This window comes from Taudactylus pleione, unplaced genomic scaffold (assembly GCF_031769625.1).
Source record: "Taudactylus pleione unplaced genomic scaffold, aTauple2 ptg000293l, whole genome shotgun sequence".
Taxonomy (NCBI): Eukaryota; Metazoa; Chordata; class Amphibia; order Anura; family Myobatrachidae; genus Taudactylus; species Taudactylus pleione.
In genome coordinates, this window is record NW_028284695.1 from 723,976 (window position 1) to 749,925 (window position 25,950).

At 41.9% G+C, this 25,950-nt stretch overlaps 1 protein-coding gene across 1 annotated transcript in view; it reads right to left on the minus strand.

Moving 5' to 3' along the window:
• Positions 1-4,397: 4,397 nt before the first annotated feature.
• Positions 4,398-25,950, minus strand: part of LOC148511759 (RNA polymerase II-associated protein 1-like) — a 68,753-nt gene continuing 47,200 nt past the window's right edge. Inside the window, exons 15-25 of the mRNA XM_088482774.1 lie at positions 24,610-24,767; positions 19,656-19,838; positions 18,933-19,134; positions 17,771-17,880; positions 16,837-17,032; positions 13,671-13,820; positions 10,911-11,053; positions 8,069-8,873; positions 7,006-7,182; positions 6,104-6,160; positions 4,398-5,471 (exon numbers count right to left, since the gene is read on the minus strand). Of these exons, the coding sequence (XP_088338900.1) occupies positions 5,325-5,471; positions 6,104-6,160; positions 7,006-7,182; positions 8,069-8,873; positions 10,911-11,053; positions 13,671-13,820; positions 16,837-17,032; positions 17,771-17,880; positions 18,933-19,134; positions 19,656-19,838; positions 24,610-24,767 (2,328 nt within the window). The 3' untranslated portion in view covers positions 4,398-5,324. The remainder of the gene's footprint in view (positions 5,472-6,103; positions 6,161-7,005; positions 7,183-8,068; positions 8,874-10,910; positions 11,054-13,670; positions 13,821-16,836; positions 17,033-17,770; positions 17,881-18,932; positions 19,135-19,655; positions 19,839-24,609; positions 24,768-25,950) is intronic.

A 25,950-nucleotide genomic window follows, 5' to 3' on the forward strand; every position in this document is an offset into this window, starting at 1 on the left:
CAAGACGGAGGCGTATAACCTGAGGAGATGGCCCGTGAGCAGTCTCCGTCCGGGGCCCCTCCACTCTAGCGCTAGTAGCCGGCATCACAAGCTAGTACAGGTTGAGTCTCCCATATCCAAAATGCTTGGGACCAGGGGTATTTTGGATAACAGAATATTCCGTATTTTGGAATAATTGCATACCATAATGAAATGTCTTGGGAATGGGACCCAAATCTAAACACAGAATGCATTTAATGTTCTATATACACCTTATACAGGCAGCCTGCAGGTCATTTTATACATTATTTTTAATAATTTTGTGCATCAAAAAAAGTTTGTGTACATACATGAAATTCATTTATGTTTCCATATACACCCTATACACACAGCCTGAAGGTTATTTTAAACTGTATTTTAATAATTTTGTGCTTTAAACAAAGTTTGTGTACATTGAACCATCAGAAAGCAAAGGTTTCACTTTCTCAGTCATGCTAAAAATATTCCGTATTTCGGAATATTCTGTATTTCGGAATATTTGGATATGGGAGACTCAACCTGTAGTAGACTCTGGCAGATCACCAGAAAAATGGCCACCACGCCATTTTCCCAGTGATTTGTGCAGCACTGCCGCCGTGGGACAATGGAGAAGTATTAAAGAATGTAGAAAACATGGGTGCAGTGTGGGCCCCTCAGGACCTAGGGGCCCATGTGCACCGCACACCCTGCACCCATTATAGATAAGCCACGGCTTCAAGGTCATATTCTACTAGAATCCTATATTAACATTTTTCTTGCCATAAAGGAAGTTCCCTACACTGGCAATTAGCTTTCAGGCCGCACCTTGCACGCATTCTAGATGCTGTGAAAACGTTGAATCTTTGTATATTAAGGGCACATTCCTGCACGGGCAGCATCATATTTGCCTTCTACATATCTACAAAAGTGACTTATTATATAGTAGCTTTTTTTTTCCTGGAATACCACAGCAACAATGCTGCATATACACTATATACACGCATTGGCCACTTTATTAGATACACCTGCTCATTAATGCAAATCTCTAATCATCCAATCATGTATAAGTGCATAAAAGCATGCAGATATGGTCAAGAGGTTCAGTTGTTGTTCACAGCAAATACTAGAATGGAAGAAGAAATTTGATCTGAGTGACTTTGGCTGTAGAATGATTATCAATGCCTGACGGGGTGGTTTAAATATCTCAGAGAGTGCTCATTTCCTGAAATTTTCATGCATAACAGTATCTAGAGTTTAGAGATATTGGTGCACAAAATTAAAAATATCCAGATAGCAGCAGTTCCGTGTTTCAAAAATGCCTTGCTAAAGAGAAAGGTCAGAAGGTAATGTTCAGACATCAAGTGGACAAGAAAGTGAGAGTAATTAACATAACCATGTATTACATCAGTGGTATACAGAAGAGCATCTCTGAAAGAACACCACATCAAATGTAGATGTGGATGGGCTACAACAGCTAAGAACGCACTGCGATCTGATCCTGTCAGCTACAATAAGAACAGAAAACGGAGCCTACAGTGGGCACAGGTTCACCACAATGCAGTTAGAGTTGATAACTGACGGTTCTATAGCAAGTCACGACCAGCCTATTAAGATTATATATTACATCCTACCTGCATTTTAGCATTGATATCCATCTATAGTATCTATCTATCTATATATCTGTCCATCTATCTATCAATCTATCATTAAGGTTAAAATAAACTAACACTACACAGTCAGTAGGCATATCAACAAATCCACACAATAACTACCAGTTTTATAGCAAGTCATGATTAGCCTATTGTTATAAATCATATCCTTCCTGCATTTAACAATGCTTTCTATCTATCCATCTATCATTTTCATATATAACATTTAGGTTAAAACAAGTATACCTTACATTGTGAGACATGGGCATAACTACCATATGTGCAAGAGGTGCAGCTGCTTTGGGGCCCAGAGTTTAGGGGGGCCCATCTTCCTTATCAAAGTTACATGTGTTATATGCATTTTTTACCATTGGGTGGTATAGGGGCCCTTATGCTACGGGGCCTTCAAATACCTAATTACTCCCCTGTTGTGAGATGTCATATCAGCAGATACAGTTGATAATTTATCTATCTAACATTATATTCATATATAACATTTAGATTAAAGTCAACATACCTTACTGTACATTGTGAGATGTCATATCAGCAGATACAGTTGATAACTGACAGTTCTCTACAAAATGGTGACCTTTCTACCAAAGCTGAGTGACATCACAAAGGCTGTTTATGATGTAGCCAAATCACATAGTCAGCATACTGAGGTGAAAAATCACATTCTCCATGCATTTTGCCTTTGCTATCTAATTATAATCTATCATTTAGGTTAAAATAAGCTTACAATACACAGTCAGTAGGCATATTAACAGATATTGTTGATAACTAACAGTTCTATAACAAGTAACATGATTAGTCCATTGTTGTAAATCACATTTTACCTGCATTTCACCATTGCTATCTATCTATCTATCTATCTATCTATCTATCATTTAGGTATCTAATCACCAGTATCCCGACCGTCAGCATCCCGAAGGTAAGTATCAGGGGGTGCACGGGGAGGGTAGCGTTAACTAGCAGGGCTAGGCACTAGGGGGAGGGTTAGGCAATGGGGAGGGAGGACTAGGTTGCAGGGGGGGGAGGTTAGGTTTAGGCACTAGGGGGGAGGTTAGGTTTAGCGTGTGCGAGGAGGTTAAGTTAAGGCACTAGGGGAGAGGGTTAGGCACCCAAAAGGGTGGGTTAGGGTAGGGAAAATACTCAGCCGGGATATCATACCAAACTCAAGGTTATATAGAGTTGCAGACCTAGGTAGCTCATCCAGTTTAAAGAAAAAAAAACTTCTGTATCACTCACATAAATGTTTTGTTTTCTTTACATTGGTCAGAATAGACATACACTTTCCTTGGGGGCAGATTTAGGGGATGGGTACGGGATGCCAGCGGTCAGAATCTCGGACAGGGTTAGTATACCAATACTTGTCAGTCAGAATTCTAACCCACCCCTCTACCTACCATAACCTCCCCCTCCCTGCACCCTAAATCTAACCCTCCCACCTTAGTGCCTAGCCCTAACCCTCTTCCTAGATCCTACCCCTAACCCTCCCCCTAGTGTATAACCTCTAACGCTAGCCCTCCCCACCCAACCCCGCTACTTACCTTCGGGATGCCGGCATAGGGATTCTGACAAGTGTTGGGATTCCGGCACCAGCATTCTGAGGCGCGCATCCCCAGATTTAGTGCCAGTTGGATGCCACTAAAATATTCATTACCATGAGGACACATCTCCTTTCCTTGCACTATGACCAACTGCAGACTTTATAGAAGCATTTCTTGGCAATGCAAAAAGTACAGACTCCCTTTTAGATGTGGTGAATATTCCCCCAACTAACGCTTGTAGAGTGGATACAGCAGAATGTCCTTTCATTTTTGTAATCACCAATTAACGTACTGGGCCTTACTCAGCGGGTGCACACAAGTCACACACAGTGCCGATGTACACTGTGCATGTGCGGTGACCTGAAGAGAACGCAAAATAGTCTGTCTAATGGCTAATGTTAGTGAAAGCGGCTGCATGCTCAGAACCGCAAAAACAAAGACCATGTTCAGATGGAGAACCTGCATCTGCCATAGGGCTGGTGCAAGTGTCGAGCGTGCACGCGAAGAATCACCGGCGCTGTTACAGCATGCAGAGATGCAGAAAGTGGACATCTCAGGGCTTGCTCATTCAGATGCTGGCCACTACACCAGGGGAAGGGTGCACTGTGGATGGGCCAGTGTACGCTTATTCCCCAGGTAGGGGCTGGGGCTCCTTCTCTTTGCCCCAAATGTATTTGAATGAAGTCAGAGAGTATGTGAGTACCAGGAGGTAAAGACTATAGCCAAGCTCAAAGAGCTCCGGCTGTAGTCGCTGAAGGACTTGAGCCCCTGGTTCTGACTATCACCTCTTCCTGGACTCAAGTTCAGCTTGGAGGAGGCACTAGACCAAGAGGGGGAAGTATAAATATATATTTAAATATATATTGCACCAGTAGGGCTCAAGACCACATGCCACATCCTGACCTGGAATTAAAATGTAGTGTACCCCCAAAATGAGAGTAATTTCGTTTACGTCTTAGATCCCCCCCACCCTTCCGCTTGTTATATCTAATTAACAATTTCTCTTATAGTTGGTTCCCCAGTACAGAAAATACAATGATAAGCATTTAATTTTTGGCCAGTTATAACGGCTTTTGTTCTTACATTTTCTCTCAATCAAGCCTATACTGCAATAAAAGCTCTGATCCAGGAGAGAAATAAATAATAAAGGACAAACCATGTAAAAATATATTTTTAATTTACATTAATATTTGACGCAAAAATATATTTGCTGCCTACAAGAAAATCTCACAAGGACTATGCATGAGAAAGGGTAAGCAATTCTATACATCAACAGCCACTAAAAATGGTCAGTCACCATGTAATACAGTGCTTGAATGGTAAATACCACAAAACCATACCCCCACCATCCACTAGAGAGCCATTAATCTGACTTTGAGGATACATTTCCTTCACATATCTCCTAAAGTACATGTACATTTATTTTGTGCCCTAACAAAAGTATATTGTCACAGACTAAAGAGCTAAAATCTAGTACAACCTAGGGAATATTTTTTGTCATTGAATATTTCCGTTTTACATCAAATTACTAAACACACTTATTTACTGACCAGAGTTTCCTGTACTTATTGTCACCCTCCCCTCCACAGGAATTAAATTTCTAGGATGAACCATTAAGAGAATGTAGTTGACAATACAGTACGAACCACTGCACTTACTAAAGATCCCAACAAAATGGCTACCTCAGTGCCTCAGCGATATCTCTGCTTCCTGGTGAATTCTCATGAATATGAACTCACCCAACAAAATGGTTGGCTGTATTGGTGTAGGTGAGAGGTATTCTTCAGCATTTATACTAGCGGCTGTTGAGGTCCGGTGGATTATTTTCATAAGCAATGCTGTTGAGCCGGCACCTCAGTGAGTCATTACAGGTGGCTGAGATGTGTTTCAGCACATAGGACATATTTAAAGGAATACAGCAGAAACGTGTGACTTGAATAATGCGCTCAATGGTCCTGGCCCCTAGCAAAAAAGGACATTAAAAAATTGTGGTCAGCTCGTTGGATGTAGCTTTACATTATAATAACTTCATTTGGTTAAATGAAAATTTCTTGTCTTCAGCACTTAGTGCCTGAGAACTTAGCAAGAAGCTGCAGATGTCCTACAGTAGATCTTGGTTGCTGATTTGTTAAGTTTTGCCTCCTGTCTGATGTTGCTTCTCTGTCACCTTTTGCAGATACTTTTGCCTGAGAGGTGGGAGCACGTCATATAACTCGAAGCCCACTGGACTGTCACTGGATGGTTGTTTAAAGTACAGGAGATGTTTCCTCAAACCCTAGGAAGTTAAGATGGAATAATAGATCAGATGTGACCAAAAGAAGTCAATTCCGTCACTTAAAGATGGCCCTACCAAATGTCTGGAGTGGAAACGCATATTAGACATAATATAACTTTGATAATGCAGAAAACTGAAGCAGATATTAGTCTATATACTAAGCAGTGTTAGGAGACAGAGTGAAAAGTGATAAGAAAGTGATAAGGTGCCAGCCAATCAGCTCCTACCTGTCAATTTTCACACACAGCCTGTGAGATGACAGTTGGGAGCTGATTGGCTGGCACCTTATCACTTTTTACTCTGTCTCCTAACACTGCTTAGTAAATAGACCCCATAGTTCTTTGGGAACAGCAATATGTTTTCCAGGTTACAAGTTCAATTCTAACCTTTATATTAATCATAAAAAAGCATAAACACTACATACAAGTCTATCAATTGTTCCAGGAAATGTCCAATTCTACAATGCAACATGACATGTGGTATTCTCCATAACAGGGAAAGAATATAGTACCAGCTTAGAGAAAAGATGCATGACACTGATAATTGCTCTAGGCTGTACCAACAGGTAATCATTAAATGAAGTCTTTGAGCTGCTGAACACAGCACTGGGATATGTACAGTCAGGGACATACCTCATCCACCAGGAGACAAGTCTTACGGAGCATGCTCATTCTTGCAGCATCCGCTTCCTACAAGACAACAAAGCCACGTCAAGCTAGCAAGTGGCTGAACCATTAATAAAAGTCCTGTATAACCTTAAACTCAGTTCATATACTCCATAATTGCACCAACACATTAAGACTTATCAAATCATATGAAGTTTATACATCAGATATCTCGCAAAGTATGTCATCTGTGTAACTAGGTGTCATGTGCACACGGTAAGTTTCCATTTGGAAATGTCCTTAAAAAATGCATCCATCCCTATTGGTCCCTGAGGAAATCATGCCTTCACAGGAGGATAGAACATGTGGAGCATTCTAGTGCATCTGACCACATTATATAGTGCCACCGCTTTATTGTGGCCACATAGCGAGATCCGGAACCCACAGAGTTAAAACGTAATTTTCCTGGGGTGTTGAATAAGTTGTATGACGCAGGGAGGGGGAGGCAAGCTACTCCGAGCTCTGCACAAGAGGGGGTGGTTAGGTAGAAAGCATCATCGTAACGAGAGGGGACAGGAGGAGATTCACTTATAAAGTCCCTGCTTATGTCCATATCAATCATGTATGTTTTGTGCATAGTTCCGATGTACGATGCTACAAGTTCTTTTTTTTGTGCCTCAATTTGCCTGTATATTGGACACAGCTCTGGATCATGTGGCAGATCAATGCATTCGAGCAGCGGTGGGCATTAAGTGGCCCTCCAGCTGCTATTGAACTACACATCCCAGCATGCGCTGTATCAGTTTTAGCATGTCCTGATAGCAAAACTGTGACAGGGCAAGCTGGGATGTGTAGTCCCACAGCAGCTGGCGGGCGGCTTATTGCCCACCCCTGCATTAGAGCCAGTCACTTTATTGCCAGTCTCCTACCTGAGCCACACGGTCTTGTGAGAAGATGAAGCCGTTGATATGAGCCACAGCCACGACATAGAGAACGGGGCACCAGGTCTGACGCAGGGCTCCCGTTACTAACGTGCGGAAATAGAGGCGCAGGAGCTTCACGTTATCTTCAGGAGGGGCTGTGTACAGTGTAAGCGGGATGGGAAACTGAGAGGAGAAAGAAAAAACTTACATGTGATCCAAATATAACAGACAAAAACTATCCAGTCTAGATTATAGTTACTGGAGCAGCCACATGACACAATCCATAGTTAGATCACAGCTCATGGTATAAAAAGATCTATACATATACAGCCGTTCAGGCCTTTGAAAGCCAAAAATGGGTATAACATACTATACAGATGTGTCTTTGCTCATGCTATGCAGCGCGATGCCTGTCCTGCGCGTGAGCCACCAGGTCCTGTGCAACTCTGCAAGTGCCGGGTGCACCAAGAGAATGTGCTGGTTGATTTGATATGTGACACGTGTATATCCGTGTGCACCGTGTTCCTGTAAATGGAACTTGCTGTGGATAAAAGCTGTGGCCGCTGCATTGTAGCACTTTGCATGATGATTGAGAGACTCCGTCGCACACAGATATACAAGTGTCACATATAAAATTAATGAGCGGTGCCTCCGGGTGCGTTCTAGTCACATCGCATTGCGACTTAGACGCATTCTCAGCAAAAAAAGATGCATAAAAGACGCCTGGCGCTAGCAGAGTCTCACGGGAGCAGGCATGACGAGAGGGGCTGTTTGACGCGACTGCAGCAAAGATGGGCGAGGACACATCTGTGCCTAAATTTTGATAATACAAACTCCCCAAGTGTGCCAGTCTCACAATCTCCAATCAGCCCAGCGGAACATAACTTCTGCTTTATTAGCTGTATGACCGTCCCCATTAGCAAAGGCAGAGACTGCTAAAATGACATGTTAGCATATCATTCCCAAGCACAACTTTGGCATATATGAACAGACAGGTGCTGCTTACATGGAGATCTAATGTGCGATTTACATATGAAAAGTGTTATTGATCATTACTTTAAAACATTACCTCTCTTAGGGGCACACATAGGGACCTCAGACTGCTCACGTGTTCTCCAAATACAACCAGCTTCAGTTGGACGCTAAAACGCCTCTGTAATGGGAGAAGTACAAATGTCCCAAATAATGGGTCTCCAAATGAAACTCCCTCAAACTGCTCCAAAAGGTCCATGTAGAAGTCATAGAAAGAAGCAAGTCCAGGCAGAGGAACATCAAGCTTTAGAGATTCCATGTATTTGGGCTGACAGTAAAGAACCACAAGAGCAGCGGCGTACGCATGAACGCGTCCTTCTAAAAACAGGTCACAGCCTGTAAGAAATACACAGGCCAAACGGGTCAGCTTTGCAGCCGTGGGGATACTCTGCAAGGAGTCCGGCCGCCAAGTCTCCAGAAGAAAGATCCACTGCAAGTTCCGAACCACAGTGTTCACCAGGTCAGGGGGAAGAGTGTTTACAATACTTCCCTTTGTCTCTGCATTGGTTACTTTATTGTAGAGGTTGATTAATGGAAGGAATGGCCAATCAGATGGCAGAACTGGGCCTTTGGCTTCAGGTAGCATAGCAGACTGGATAAAACAAGTCCTCTCGTGATATACAAACTTAGATTGATTGAGGGCTTGTGCCATGTAGGCAAAGTGAGCCAAGTAGCAGGCCCGGATGGCAGGTAGATCTTTGAAGGCTTCTTCTAGCAGAACCCCACGGCTTGGAGAAACAGACGTCAAAGCGGCTGAACCAGGGGGTGTTGGTTTGGCTTCAGATGTAATGTGTAACTTGTCGGAGAAATCAGCTGCTTGGGGACCACCCGCACTTCCCTCGCTGTGAAAATGAGACAAGTAACCCATTAAAATCAATCTCACTTTTGTAGTACAAGTCACCACTCAAATACGTCAACAGTTCAAATGTTTCTCAACACTGGCACACGTGACACGTGAAATCACAGACTGATATCATGTAATAAGGAAAGCTAAGTTTCAAAATACTTTTCTGAACAGTGTGTGCTGTATCAAAACTAGGCTATTAAAAAGAAATTAGTGTTATACATCAAAACAACATAGAATTGATGATGTAATGATTGTTAATGATTATTCAACAGATAACGCCACCTTAAATAAAAAGTGTCCCTGTGGAAATCGCTTTACTCTAAAAGGTAACATTATATAATGGAGCTTCTTGAGTTAGAGCTGCCAATAAGATGTTATTTAAGGTTAAGATATTCTTTATTCCTTCACAACACAATATCTTACCAGTATAAAAAATATATATAACAAAAATATTAACAAAAACTGAATTAAAGCTACAATTTAACACAAAAAACAGAGCTTAGGTGTTTTGTATACATTTTGCACATAATTATAACACTAATGACATCGATAAAATGTGATGAAAAAGAAGCCTAACAAGGGAATGAAAGTGCATCTAATTTTATCATAAAAATAAAATAAAAAAGTAACATCTTTTAAAAGTAGTTGACAGGAATCTGATATTATATGTGGGATAATGTACCGCCTACTGTAAATTTGAATGTATTGAAAGTCCTTGGTGAGTTCTATGACCATTTCAAGCCTCAAGCCAAGTGCTTTCATACAAGTCATGCAAACTAGAGAGGATTTCTAATAGCCATAGTAATTACAGCATTGCTGTGTGATTCTCATTTAATACTAAAGCTGCATAGACACACAACGATTTTTTGAACGATTTTCGTTAAACAATATCGTTTAACGATAATCGTTTGAAAAAATCGTTTACTTTCTGAGTCAAACAATGAACGATTATCATTCATGCGTGTTCACGTTTGTAGTTCAGTCAGAATTGTCAACTCAACGATTTTCATTAAGTTAATATGCAAAAATCGTTTGTAGTTCAAAAAAATCGTTCATTACACTTTAAAAAAATCTGACAGATAATCGTTCATAAAATTGTTCATAAAATCGTTGGTAACAAAATTGTTGTATGTGTATGCAGCTTTAAGGTTTCCTAATACTGAGGTAAAGACATTAGAACTTAATTACAATAAGCAATGATGATATCAGAACAAGGGGACCTATTTATTACTAATCGTGGCAGTGCCGCGATTATTAACAGTCCATCTCGCGACAAAAATTTGACAAAAATTTGACAAAAATGCACTGGCTATGTACTAACTGTAACCTGCAGGGACAGCGCTAGCGATGACCGCTGCACATGCGAGTTACATCCCCGGCATATTGCAGGAGTGTTCCACATTTGTGAAAGACTCCTCCACAGAAACGGACACTAGGCATGCGCACAGTGTTAGATCATGGAGCCGAACAGACGCTGTGGGAGAGGGGTAGTAAAGATCCCTCTCCTGCGAAAATCTTTCCTTAGGCATAAAGAAGTTTACGCCATAAGGTCAGACTATAGTAATAACAGATAAAAATGGGGACTGCGGTTTGCAGCACTAATTAACAAAAATCTCCTGCATTAGGGGGGACCATACATCAGTTGCCTAATTCCCCGATTAGTTGATGATCGGCAAAATTCAACATGTCGGAAAGCCTCAATTTGCCGATTCCGATGATTTTTGGGTTGGAATCTGCGAATCGAGGATTTCCTATGTGAGATTTTGCAGATTTTTTTTTTTTTTAAACAAAATCGCCAAAGCATAGAATCTGGTCGATTGTTGGTGTATGGGCCCCATTAGACTATTAGTACATCGTGGGAATACATAAAAACATGCAAAGGCTACAGTTTCTGCAAAATATTATAAAAAATGGCCTTGATAATATAGGCTCCTGAGTGTTTATATAGATATTATTTACAAGAGTGTTTACATGTACTTGGATAGCACAACAAGATAAAGTGATAAACCAACAATACACAGCAAGGACTTACAGCATAAAATCGGGATTGAAAGTAAATGTAGAAATAATTTTATGAGCCAAATGCTCACTGCCAGGCAAGAGTCTGCTCAGTAAGGTCAGGGAGGCAGAGTGGCAGAGTGATGCATGCTGGGAATGCTCTGGATACATCATCACCTACATGAGATGAATAAAAAACCAGGAAGAAAATGAAGATAAAGTTATGTGAAATGTGTTCTCTTTTCCCAAAGAAAAACAGTTATCCTCACACAATATTATCTCTTCATGGCAAACATTAGTGCAGCTATGGTGTAACTGCCTGTGTTACTATAACCGCATTGTTTCAGGTGACTAGAGTTTTGTGTAATGGTAACGTTTACATTTGTACAATGCAGTTTTCATATATACTGCGCAATAAGGCACCAGCAGTTATAAGAATCCCTTCTATGTCACAGGATGACAGACACTGCTCTGCATGCTGACCTCAGGAAACACAGGGCCTGATTCAGAGAGGGACGCTAAAGCCGCTGCAAATGTATACGCAGCGAGTGCGCGAAAATATGCAAATGTGGGATATGGGATTTGTATTGAGACGCCCACTGGCGGCTTCGCAAATCCAAGCGACTGCCTACAAAGCTGCAGCTCAGTCACAGATCAGTCGATTATCGGACTTCTGAGTAACCATGGTCGCACGGAATGGCCACAGGTACTGAGACGCCGGAGCCATTTTCACTGCCTATGGGATCCCAGTGACAGACAGAAACACGCCTGAAAACTGTTGCGATGCGCCTGCGCTTGGGTCCCCACCTCCCCATTGCTGCCCTCAAGCAATCCCTTGCCATCAATCAGATTGCGAATAAATTCTCACTGCAAGAAGCATTGGAACTGAAACTTGACGTATACGCAATGAGCAGACAACCGATAATCGCTCCACTGCGTAAAACATCGGCATTGCGTCCATCTCTTCATCAGGCCCATAATGTAATAGGGAAGATAAATATTTCCACCATACTGTGAAGTGACAGAAACGTGGGTAATATTACATATGAAGCGTCCTAACGCATCTGTGACATTAGTTTACTATAACAAGCACTACACCCCAACCATGTTGGCCTTTTGGATATAGAATACTGTATTTTATTTTTTTAAACCCACAAAAAATGTCTTGAATATTAGAAAAATGTTAGTAGAAATCATTGCCAATTTAGGTGCTAGAAAACATATTTTGCGATCAGTAATAAAGACCTATTTCCACAATGTCCATGCTATTTGGCCAATATCTATGATTAGAAATAAATTCCTTCTGAGGAAACTTTCTGAGAAAGAGAAACGCGTCAAGGGAGGAGGGTATTTTCTGCCGTAATAATTGCTAAATAGCAGACCAAGCTCCACATTCACATGAGAAAGAGAAAGGCGGCAAGGGAGGAGGGTATTTTCTGCCGTAATAATTGCTAAATAGCATACCAAGCTCCACATTCACCGACCGCAAGTCCTGCTTTATTCTGTGACTGGTGACTGTTATAACGATCCAAGACTAGCGGGAGAGTCTGGCGCATTACATGTGCACCGCTGTATATGCTGAAAGAGCCTTGAGACATCTTACAGTCAGCTCTCCGGACAGTAGGAGCAGAGTCTGATGAAGTGACTGCGTGTGCCTCCGGCGTTAGACCGGGGACGCCGGGGTGAGATACACGCATGTCACACTGCTACCTTACATTGCAAGAGCCCTGGGAAAACCTATCAGCTCTTCAAACAGCAGGTGCGGAGTCCAGGTCACTGCGTGTGCCTCCAGCCGGGAGACCAGTGTTGCTGGGGTGAGATACACGCTTGTTACTACTTGCTAGTGTGTGGATAAATCGAACTTCACCACACATCAAGTTCATCATATGTAAGTCATCAGTCTTATTGAAAGGCATTATACGCTAAACCAGGTACAGCGGACACGAGTACCTGCAGCCTCTGAGCGACACAAAGACATTGGTCCACATAAGTTCACAGGACTATAGTGGGCAACAGCCCTCAACGATCGGTAAGTATTATCCTGATCTTTGACCTATATTTGAATCTGGAACTTGGACACATTATACATACAACTTTTAAACTAACAATTATATTGTATATTTTAGTTACCAGCGCTAAAGCCAATAGATACTATCAATATATTATGTTACTATCGGTAAACTAGGGTTTTTATTACTTTATTGCTATTGTGTTTTATACATTTTAGGATAATAAACTGTTGTCAACGATTGTGATGGAATTGTGAGTGGCAAATATGTCTTTTTACTAACTACTTGCTGCAGTATAGGCGCCCTGGAACTATAAAAAAATATTTGTTGCATATTTTGCATAGAGGGAATTGGTAATATTCCCTTCAGAGCTGCCACTCCAGTTTAATTGAGTGAGGCGCACTATATTTTGCTGTTTTTTCCTTATGATTATAAATGCACTGTTAAATAGAGACTTTAGCTCTAGCTAAGCTATAAAGAGATTTGCATTTTTTCTACCCACAATTCCATATGTGAGGATATCAGCCCCCTTTATGGCCTGGTGAGGTAGCGCTAGATTTATAGCAGAACATCTTTCACTGTTCATAATGAAAGAATCTAAGCCCCCATAACCCGAATAAAGAAATATCATTGGGAACACATCTGTAATGCTGTCATGTCATCTTATAGAATAATACAAAAAGCAGAAGAAACTGAGACAAGCAACAGAAGAGCAAAATGAGACACAGGTAATAATTGTGTGCATAAAATAATTCAGGATATAATAAAATAATGCAGTCATTTACCAGTTTATATACCAGAGATAACACAAAATACTGAAAGTGATACTCGTGTCGCAGAAGCCAGCTGCAAGATGGAGTCGCCGGGGGAGATGGACATTCACAAACCTTCAGTAAGTAATTTTGAAGACCTTTGTATTCCAGAATAAAGGAGAACTACACAAAAAGCACAGAGGACAGACATGTTTATATTATAACACTACACAATCACCTTCCCTGCTTCAGGATATCATTTCTTCTAGTTCTTATTTATTATTGCTTATTTATATAGCACCGCCATAGTGCTGTACGGAGAATATGTAATCATTCACATCAGTCCCTGCCTCTCTCTCTCCAAGGCTGAGGGATCTATGTAGTAAGCCTTGGCGAAAGCTAAAATGGATGGAGATAAAGTACCAACCAATCAACTCCTAACTGTCATTTTACAGGCGGTGTTTAAAAAATTAGTTAGGAGCTGATTGGTTGGTACTTTATCTCCATCCACTTTCTCTCTCTCCCCAAGGCTTAGTACATAGACCCCTAAATTCTGTACCTCACAAATACACAAATCAATGTTTAATCAGAAGCCAATTAAACTGCAAACATGTATGTGGATTGTGGGTGGAAACCAGCCTTCCGAGAGAAAACCCATGCAAACACAAGCAGAACATCCAAACTCCACACAGACAGGACCCTGGTCATTATCAAATCCATAGCCCTAGTGTTATGAAGCAGCGATGCTAACCACCGTGTCACTGTGCTGTCCAAATTGTATTTTTTTCTCTTTCACTAACATGCATCACATTCCTGAAATGTTCATCTCCATAGAACTTCTCTTTAGATGGTCTTAAAACAATAGGCTATTATACATGTAAGTAACAATCTGGAATATAGTGCACAGATGTGTGCTGTTTATGTTCCATGCACATATTTTGCACCTGGCTTGTGTAGGTGTGTATTTTACACTTTGTTTCCAAATGTTACATGGGAACCAAAACATAGAAACAGCAAACATTGTGCAGCTAAAGTGAGTCTAATCGCCCTATCTACATCACTTGCGGACACCCCTGACAATCCGTTTTAAGAGCAATGCCCCACAATCATCTGATATATTTGCGGCTAAAAATACTGGCACGGAATGCATGCATGCATGAGCATAACACATAATTACAATGTACAAATGTACCTGTGCCAACTCTAAATCAGCCCCATAGTGGTAGTGGAGATACCCACACAAACGCTGTCCAAAAACAGAACTGCAGGCATCCAACGTCTGGGAGATGCATGACAGTTCTGCCACTAGGGGCGCTCTTCCACTACACTTATTGGAGTTTATTACTAAATCAATTATGGAAGCAGACTACAATCATGTCAATAGGTACAAATATGCAGGGGAAAAAATAATATTTATGTGGAAGGAAATGTATGACCATACAGTTCACAAAATTATATATAAAAATATGGTGCAAATAAATCCACCTTATAATGGTGCATATTTTTAAGCCTTATTTCTATTATTATAATTATACTAAATTACTTAGTTGAGCATCAAAATGAATCATTAAATGGTGACTGATGTCAACCAAGTTAACAAAACGTACCACTGCGTGCATATATGTCTGCTTAATGCATTCACTCAATAGTACCAGTTAACAGCATGAGTGTGGCCTAATTATTTGGGAACACTGTGAAGGAAGAGGACAGGCCTGCCCAGGTGGATCAGGAGGTTTTATAATATATAACAATTCACTAATAATAGTACTTGTAGTTGTTCATTGACAGTTTTAGGTTTATCTGCTAATAACTTCGCTTTTCGCAAGCGATAGCATTTTATTACAATTGTTAGTTTTCAATAATCTAATATTAATAGGAATCCTGCTCAGTACATGTATTTATGAACTGTGAGCATGTTTCCTCTGATGGATTTATGTTGGTTATCACATTATTCATGCTACTATTGATTTTTGCAATGTAAGGATGTGTCCACATATATCTTTACTCCGTGCGCTACAAGTCACGTTACAAAACGCGTGAGCACCGTGTGTCTCGGTAGCGCTGAACCCCCTCCATGAAGTGCTACCTTGTTGCCCACTTCCCCGTAACATTTGGAGTAGGCATGGCCGGAGCGCAGTGCTTCTTGAGAAGAGGACATAAAGCAGGGCTTCTCTAAGCATGTTATCAGGGAATAGCCAAATTATTTATACTGGTGACATCTATATGCAGAGCCCCTTTGTTCTTCTAAACGCCATCTTTTCTTCCCCTTTTTAGCCCCCTGATAAAGGATTTCTCCCAAACAGGCGTCTCAGTCTCCCTCTCTCACAATCAGAATGGTTTTAAAAGACAATTTTGTGTTTCTTGTTTCAGAGGGAAAGGATATGAAATACTGGCAGGGTAGATAAGTACCCTGTTCCTACCCCCTCTCCCCCCCAACCCTCCCTTAGTGGTGACTAACCCTAACCTCCCGCCAGGGGGGCTTAAGCCTAACCCTCCCCTCTAGGGGTACCTAATCCTAACCTCCCCCCTCAAAGCCTAACCCCGTTACGCTCCCTAAACCTGACACCCCCCTCCTCCCGCAGCTAAGTGCTAAGACACCCGGAATTACCTCGATCGGTCTGGCGTCCTTCTGTATTCCGGCGTCAGGATTAAGATAGGCATCGGTATTTCAACGCCTAACTTAAGTCCCCCATCTGGCTTTCGTTGTCGGGATATAGACCGCCTGTCTATTAACTACATCCCGTTTCAGAAACTATTTATCTCGTGGTAAGTACATACTGAGCAATGCAGAGTGTGATTGTGGGATTTTGTTTCACCAACCATACTTTTGTTTTTGGGATATTTTTCTTTTTCTACCTCTTTATACATATTTACATTTATGCTACTATACCTCATGCTAATATTCATTCTCTGAAGGTTACATTTTTTTATTAGCTTGATAGATTTGTATTCTAATGTTCCCCCCTGCTATTGTCAATGTTTGAGTACATTTTTAGACGTACTACTATACTTTACTATTTTGCTTGAACTTTTTATCATATAATGTTATCATAATACAGTTTCATGTAGTCTACATGCTGCTTTGTCCATTAATTTTTATTTAATACCTCCTGTACAGTAGTCTATGTCAAATATTTCATCTTCATGTTTTCTGCAACAGAAGACTCATCATTCCCACCTGTGCACCTGCAGAACTCACCTTGCTGACCAGCCCCTTGTGGATGTTACTGATGTTACAGATAAGGTTCAGCATAGCGGTCAAGGTGGGGAAAGGAGAATTGTTGCCAGGCAGGCTGAGCGAAGGCTTCCCTCCTGCACAGCCCAAAGTCACAATACTGTGCACAGACTCAGGCAGCGGGGAGCAGGAAAGCGGATTACACACTGCAGAGCAGGATCTGCTGGCACAGGATTTGGACAGGAAGAATCCGATGGTGAACAAGATATTATGTAAAGACACATCTGTACTGTGACAGCAGGTAAAAACACAGGAGGGGAATTCACAAAAATGGTGCCAGTGAAAAATGACGCTAGAAATATACATTTAAACATTCACAAAAACAAATCTTGAACACTGGATGTTTTATGAATACATTTTTCTGACTGACTATTTGAAACATCAGAAAACGCTGATATCTATCTGTCTCTAATGATCTGTGATCAGGCTCTGCTTACTTGCTCTACACCACTAACAAGTAGTCAAGAGTACTGTATCTACTTCTATAGTACGTTTCTAATGTAGCTATTGTCGGGTACACACTGGAGTGATGTTCTGATTTGGCCAAATTGGAACGACAAATCGTGCGGTGTGTATGCACCATCTGCGTGCTGCCGCGGTCACATGCGGCGGCAGGTTTCAAGTGCTGAACATCTGACCTGATGATATCGCATGCGGCTCCGTACAAGTTAATGAACAAGTGATTTTTACGCCCTACAATAATCGCTGCAGGGTGTACCGGCGATCATGTGATGTACAGGGTTGTCCCTGCACATCGGCAACATTGCCAGCCACACAAGTGTGTACCCACCTGTACTCTTTTTGTGTTGTGTGTATAGGCGGAGGACACAAGAGGTGAACACTGACTATCTTACCGTATGTTACAAATTAATATAAACCAAGCACGGGGAAGTTATACCTGAGCAAGTCCCACATAGACTGTACAGCTGTATGGTGCAGGAACGGCAGCAGTACACTGTCTGTCAGGCTCTCCACTTCCTCATTACATAATACAGCATTCAGCGAGGGCTACAGAGAGAGAAAACATGGTCGTCGTACTGCTGAAGATCTGTGATTGCAGGCGTCCCAATACATCAAGCCAGGGAAGTCCTCACTATTAAGTGGCAGCTCAAAATACTGTACAGTACAGTTTCCTCCGCAAATGACAAAGAAAACTGCAGCTAAACAATAGGTTATACTGTATTCTGTTATTAAAATAAGTGGATGTCGGTTTCTGCTGAAATCTGTCACCAGGAAATTGGTAAAGTTGCATTTTCAATTATAAAAAAAATAAAAAGATTGTGCTTTTCCCAGCTCTCCATATAACTTACAATGGGACAGTACAGCTACACTACACACTCTCTCTGTCCTGTCCTACACTGACTCCCTGGTAAGGTAACACACAAAACGATAACAGATAAAGATTATTCTTTAATTTCTATTAAAGTTTGTTCTACCATATGTGAACACATCATTTCTATGCGTATTTGCAATTATAAAGCCTGTCAGATAGGAAACTGTTCCAATGTACAATGAGCATAGCCACAAAATGGGATACCAATAAAAATGGGTGAGACAAGATGCACCATTGCTCTGCTGAACAAACACAAACTGCCCATTTTCTGAATAAACATATAAACAATAATAAAAAAGGTTGATCACTCGGCAGATCAGATAAATGCTACGGTCCACGGAGCGTTTATTCGATCAGTGTGACCCCCGTACAGAGCAAGCTATCTCTACCTCAGTGTGCATGGTCTTCAACGGATCGGGGGATTGGCTAATGCTCCTGCATACACACCTAGACAATCTTTGGGCGGATCAGCCGATATCGGGTGACTGGCCCAATAATTCTATAGATGTGTACCCAGCTTTAGGACAGAGAGTCTGGCACAGTTAAACGTGTTGCTTTCCCTGTTTCATCATGCCTCGACTGCATATAATAACACGCCGTCTTACGGATCAAAAATAATAACTAAAAAGAACAAATCTTTATTTGTTTGTCATTTAAGAAATTTACTGTATTGGCATAAAAAAAACCTGAAAGTGAATTCACAACAAGAAAAAAATTTTAAGCTCACCTGATGGCTGGCAGCTCGGTAATAAGACGCCAGAAAGTTAATGGATGTAGTGGTGAGAGGCAGGAGAAGGTCCCAGGTGCTGGGATGTGAAACCTCTCTTAGACATCTCCTCAGGGATTCTTCCACTAGTGGCAGCAGTCCAACGACATTAGCCCACGAGACCGGAGGTGGGGGAACCTGAGGCTCGGTGTCTACAGGAGCGCTGTAAACCACACAAGAGGGACAATCACTAGTAGGAATCAACCATCAATACTACATGGTGTTGTGCAAATTAAGAATGTTTTCTGATGTATTTAGATTTTTAGTAATAAAATCCACAGAATTATTTACATATTATTAATTTATATGGCCTCCTGCAATATCTTGTTTTACATACGGTAAATGTCTTCATTTTAACTGTAAGGAGCTTTTTTCTTTACACCCCCTTTGCAGTTCTTCCCCTTTCTAGAAGTCGGTGCTGCACTGTTGCAGAATTAGTACACCATCAGCTGCGGAATCTCTTTGCTGGTTTTATCTGGACAATTAACACTTTTTCTAATCATCAGTTTGGTGTGTTGTATTGTGTTTCCATCAATATCTCAACTTCCATTTTGGCGACACAGATCTAGATTTGATGTTAGTTTTACATAGCTTTAAACCCTAGGTTTGCTGACTGTAACAGTCACAGATGTCACATAGCTGTGGATACTGTGTATTATAATAAGACAATCCTTATAACGGTACCTGTGGAGCTGGGCCTCTAGCTCTGCAGTGCAGCCCGCAGTCTGAGTCACATGACTAAGCAGAGTGATCACAGCAGATGCTCGCTGGACGGAGAGACCTGCAGGGGAACCACTTCCTTCTCCACAAGAGGCAATCAGCGTGGGCAGCGACTGTAGTATTCCCACAAGGACAGGGTATAGATCACTTTAAGTAAAAAATTATTTTTTTTGTTTGAAGTCCTACATCTTTTTTTTTTTTAATCAATATTTTTTTATTGAGACAGAGATTAAAATACAAACATGTATTCAAAGTGTACATAATAACAGTTTACATAGTTTTGATGGCAAAACAAAAGTTGGCATAAAAATAGACAATACATAAATCACAATAAGTGAGTCCTAATTGAACAGACGTTTGTTAATTTGTATTGTAATATATTGAGGAGTCCACAGGGAAATGTTAGTTTCAACTCGATATTACCGAATAACATTGAACAATCAGATAGGGCGGGTGTAGACTTTGGATTTGGATTCAGTGATGTGAACTCCAAGAATAGAGAAGTCTCATATTTTGTTTATTTTTATATTTTTTAAAGAAAGGAAGATGATGAGATAGAAGTGAATCGTTCTTAAAAGTATGGGGAGAAAGTACCAAAAGAAAGAGAAAGAGTAATGGGGAGGAGCGAATGTTAGGGGAAGCAGTAGAACCGGAGCACAGGGGGGCACTGCAGCCCCCAACAGCCAGTCACCCATCAAGAATAAGATGGAAAGGCGTGCGCTTCAAGTCTAGGGCCGGGCATCAGCATAGGCAGTATGCCACTGTAGCCATTGTGTTGAATTAAAACATCTAGATATCGTATTTCTAATATCGCTAGATTGGAAGGCTATGTTTTTCTCCCATACAATGAAAAACCTTTTCACTCGAAGATCTTTCTGAAGAGAAGCCTCGGTCCAGTCCATTTTAAAAATTAAATACAGCTTCTCCTCAAACAGTTTAAAAGAAGGTGGGATTGGGTATATCCATTGCTGCAGGATACTCTTGCGGGCCACACTGGATATTATGGTGAGGATTTTCCTGTTTTCTAGAGGTGGACGATGGTCAGATCCTAAAAATGCCAGAACCGCCCATTCAGGGGTTAGTATAAACCAGTGGTTCTCAAACTCTGTCCTCAGGACCTCACACAGGTCACGTTTTCCAGGTCACCCAGCAGGTGCACAGGTGTGTTCATTACTCACTGACACATTTTAAAAGATCCACAGGTGGAGCTAATTTCACTTGAGATTCTGTCAGGAGACCTGCAAAATATGCACCGTTTGGGGTCCCGAGGACAGAGTTTGAGAACCTGTGGTATAAACGATTGGGTAAAATGGAGAATTATATAGTGTGTGATTTGCGACCAGAACGACTGGATATGGGTACAGAGACAGAGGCAGTGGAAAAGTGTAGCGGGAGAATGGCCACATTTAGGACAAGAGGAGGAGTCCGACAATCCCACCACACCTGCCCGAGAGAGGGAAACATATCCCCTATAAAATATTTTGTATATCATTTCTCTATATGTGGTTGCCGGTAGGATTTTCAGTGAATAGGATAAAGTTTTTATAATATCTGAAATTTGGAGATGTGGAAATTGTTCCTGCCATGTCGATATGCCTGTGCGATGTGGTTTGGAGAAGCAAGGTGAGCGTACTAGTGAGTAGAAATGAGAGATCATTTTAGACGTTTGATCTGGTCTAAGAAATGATGGATCTAACTTGTTAATCCAGTCATTTTCTGACAGATTTTGTATGGACGTGATTGCATAGTGTTGTGATTGGAAATAGGCCAAGGTTTGATTTTTGAGAATAAAGTCCTACATCTAAATAATTATAATGAAAAACTAAAAATTACGAAAGAGTAACTATACTTTGTGTATAAACAGAAGAGCAGTTTATGTGGCCCAACATAGAATAACATTATCAAGCATTACATATTAAACAAAGCCCTTATGGTCTGCAGCAAAGGGGCGTAATACAGGAATATGGGATGCTACAGTTTGATATTCTATTAAAAAAAAAATTAAAAATAAAGAAAACCTCAAAAACTTTCTGCTGCATAGTCGTCCTCTTTTCCACACTGGCCTTCCAGTTAGGCCTTCCACAAGAGGCCGTCCGTATATTTTGACAGATTTTCATAAAATTATTTAAAGAGCAGACAATACTTCAAGAGCATATATAATGCGCATAGCAATAGTGTATTACCCACACTCACAATTTTGGGGAGTGTGAGTAAAATCTGCATATATAAGATTTATTCCTTTATATTATTATTTTTTTTTATTATTTCATCATCTGTTTACAATGTAGGCACTGTGGGGTATAACACCGGGTTTCTCTAGGTCTCAGCTTTTGAAAGATCAGAGAGAAGAAACATGCTGTTGTCTGAGCAACTACAAATCCCAGATTACTCTGCCACATAATACTACTAATAATGATACTTAATATGATGGCATATAGAGCATTGTTGTGTTGTAACATATAACAACCAGTTTTCCCTGCAGTTAGACAAAATAAAAAACAAGATCTGATAGCCTGCAACGAGTTACATTGGATTTTCTTTTTGCATTAATGTATTCAATAAATCCTTATTGCCAGTGGTTCCCAAATTGTGTGCCGCGGCACCCTTGGGCAGGGGCGGATTGGTCGTTATATTCAGCGGGACAAATCCCGGTGGGCCGATTGGTCTGTGGGGCCGCTTGTAATCTGTGGCCCCACCCCCTGAATCACATCACAGCCTGTCCCTGCTTATGTTTGAATGACAGGCAGTCCGTCGGCTGCCTGTTACATCTAATGAAGCAGCCCGCCTCTCTCATGCTCCTCCTCTCATGCCAGGCACCACGGAGGAGGAACAGGTCTGCGTCTGGCGGCGGCGCAAGTAAGTCATAGAGGAGGGTGGGGGGATGCCATACCTGCCAGCCAGGGGCAGTGTGTGTGTGTAAGAGGCTATGGGGGCAGTGTGTGTAAGAGGCTATGGGGCAGTGTGTGTGTGTGAGGCTATGCGGGCAGTGTATGTGTGAGGCTATGGGGGCAGTGTGTATGCGAGGCTATGTGGTAGCAAGGGGCGGATTGGCCTGTGGGGCCGCTTGTAATCTATGGGAGGAGGGATCTGCTGCTCTAGTGGGGGAAGATCTGTCTGTGAGGGAGGGGGATCTGCTGTACTAGGGGGAGATGATCTGTCTGTGAGGGAGGGGGATCTGCTGTACTATGGGGAGATGATCTGTCTGTGGGAAAGGGTGATATTATTTGCTAAGGGAAGATGATAATGATCTGTAGGTGGGGAGTGGGGATAGTCTGTGCTAAGGGAAGATGACTTGTGTGTGGGGGAGATGGGCTATTCTGTGCTAAGGGGGGGATCTGTGTGTTAGAAAGGGGGGCTATTCTGTGCTAAGGGGGGGATCTGTGTGTTAGAAAGGGGGGCTATTCTGTGCTAGGGCAGGAGAATGCCACTGGGGAGACGCAGAATAATTGTGCTGGGGAGGCGCAGGATGATGGTGCTGGGGAGATACAGATGGTACCAAATGAGCAAATATATTTTATTAATAAAAAGTATTTTGATATGGGAAATCCCCACTTTGTCCTGCCCCAAAACTTCTGTTACTATGTATTATCTGGTTGAACCTCTGTTGCATGTTGATGACATTGGCTTTATTACTACGCTAACAGGCGGCTTCTGGACCATGTGATCTCCTGCATGAATAGTGAATACTGACTCAAGACACTGCCTGTCCAGGGAGGATCAATTTCTTCAGAGGATCCTCATTGCAGAGAATCATACAGGTAAGAAAATGCTCATTCACATGCTCGTTGTGCTTATACACTGGAGAGAGGGACTGGAGGGGCATGGCTATCAGCTCCTGGAGCGGTGGGCATGCCCCCATCTTGAGAAAATGGGGGGAGTGGCTTGCAGGCAAGGCATTTAAAATTAGACCACACCCCTTGCAACTAGGCCCCACCCACTTTTCAGTGCGCACGCCTACGGCGCACGCACATAGGGCCTCTTTCGCAGTTTTTTCCAGGGCCACTTTAAATTCCCAATCCACCCCTGCCCTGGGGTGTCTCGGGACACTTGCAGGGGTGCCTCAGGTTGGTGGTCCAGCATCATATCAAATTCTTTATGGTCAATGTAATGTAAATATGTAGACAAACAGAAGCGTAAACCTGTCCCCCACCACATAACTGAGCCGAAGGATGCCAGGTAGCACAATCTACTTCACTTTTCTACATTTTTTTCTGAATCTCTCAATAACAAACCTTTGGCTTAGGGGTGCCGTGAAAACAATTCTGATACTCTAGGGCGCCATGATTCAAAAAAGTTTGGGAACCTCTGCCTTATGCCATCAGCTATAGAGGAATTTACCCTTACTGCTGCCTAGGCCCAAACGCTGTATTTTTCTATGCACACACAAAAATGCTTACCTTAGCTACCAAGCACTATAGGAAGGAAGTAATAAATAAGTAATAAATATTTACCCTAGAAGTTCATCCCATGTTGCACCATCTATACCACAGAGTTCCAGTGTCCCCCAGTGGAAGAAGGAGAAAAATGGATATATACTGTACTGTATTTTTCCTTTTAGGGATTCATTAATATATTCTTTTAGTTACTAGAAATGTATGTATTTTATGTATTGATTTATTTATTTATTTTTATTTATATTTGTCATTATTGAAATAAACTAAAATAAAATATACTAGGGATTTGAACCATTTGTGAATCTGACTATAACACAGTCAGTTTAAAGGCAAACTGTAACAATTGCCAATCCTATCCGTCATTTCATACTAGTCCGAGTCAGAGTTTATGAAGAATAATCCTTAAACCAGGCAGAGAGAGATACAAGGTGCCTAGACCTGGAATAAAAGTTTAGCAGACCCTTTTTGGTGAGAAAGCAAGAGCCCAAAGTAGACACTGATCAGTGCTCCCTATCATTACTAACCTGTATATATCGCAGGCCTGGCCATAGCCAGCCGCCACAGCCCAGAGGCGGAATGTCTCAGTGATCAGCCTCTCCGCCTCGTCCCTTGGCAGAGGAAGATCTTGGGGCTCCTGAACCACAAATCTGCTCAGACGGCTCTTCATGTCAAAGGTGTTCAACTAGCAGGGGGGGGAAAAATATTTTCCTGGAAAAGTGCTACAAGATGGAATTTTATATTCTTGGTATAAATGTATAGTCACTCTGTAATGAGTAGCTCATTAATAAGACATCAAACTTGTATGCTCAATGTGCAATATCAAAATGTGGATACTGTCAATCATCTATAATCCACCTAGAAGTTTTGTTGACCCACAGACTCAGTTGAATAAAGATTCCTGTGCTGTTCATGTATTTATAACATCAGACAGAGCTGCTCATATTTGCTGCACTGGGATAGGGAATAAGATTGTTCTCTGGATGCACTTGTATCTAATGAAAGGAAGACAGCAGAGCTGTGCGGTGTCCAATGACCTGACAAATAAACCCTTCTGTCTGACGATATACAGAATACATAGACACACTTACAACGTAAAGCACACAGGGCCTAATTTAGACCCGCTCCCAAGCGGGTCGATGGTGCCCTAGTGCGCATGCGCGAGACCCGCATGGCGACGGCCAAGCTGTCGTTATGGGTCTCGCACCAAAGGGGGCGTGCTGTCGATGGTGAGTGACAGCACGCCCCCTTTGGTGGGCGTGCCGGGGGCGTTGCTGCCCAGGACGGAGGTGTTCCCATGGGAACGCCTACCGTCTGGGGCCGGCCCCACTGACATCACAAATTATGTCAGTGGGAGTGCTTTTGGCTCTGATAGAGCCAAAAGCACTCCTCGGCTTGCGGCAGCGAGACCCTACCGCAGGGTCTCGTCCCAAGCCCGATGGTCGCGATGGTCTTGACCATCGCGACCATCTTTTTGGGCGCTCGCATATGCTGTGGGTGGTCACCCACAGCTATGCGAGCGGCCAGGAGGCCGCTCCAATTTTAGGTAGGAGGGCCCTGATTCAGAGCGAGCGCTCTGGTCAGAGCGTCCGGCTCTGAATCAGGCCCACAGTTTGTTACAGGGATGCTTGGCTTTTTCATTTCATTCTACCAAATAAATCTCTCTCTTGATGACTGAGGACCCTGCTAATGTGCTTTGTGGAATGAATAGGAATAGACTTGTGACTGGTAATTGTTTGAGCTTCTTATTCCGCACAGCAGAAATCAAGAAATCAGATGTTTGTTAATTCTCTAATCTTTCACGCGTGATCAATCCGTACAAATGTATTTTAGAAGATGAAGTCAGTACCAAATATAGACTAGTCTAG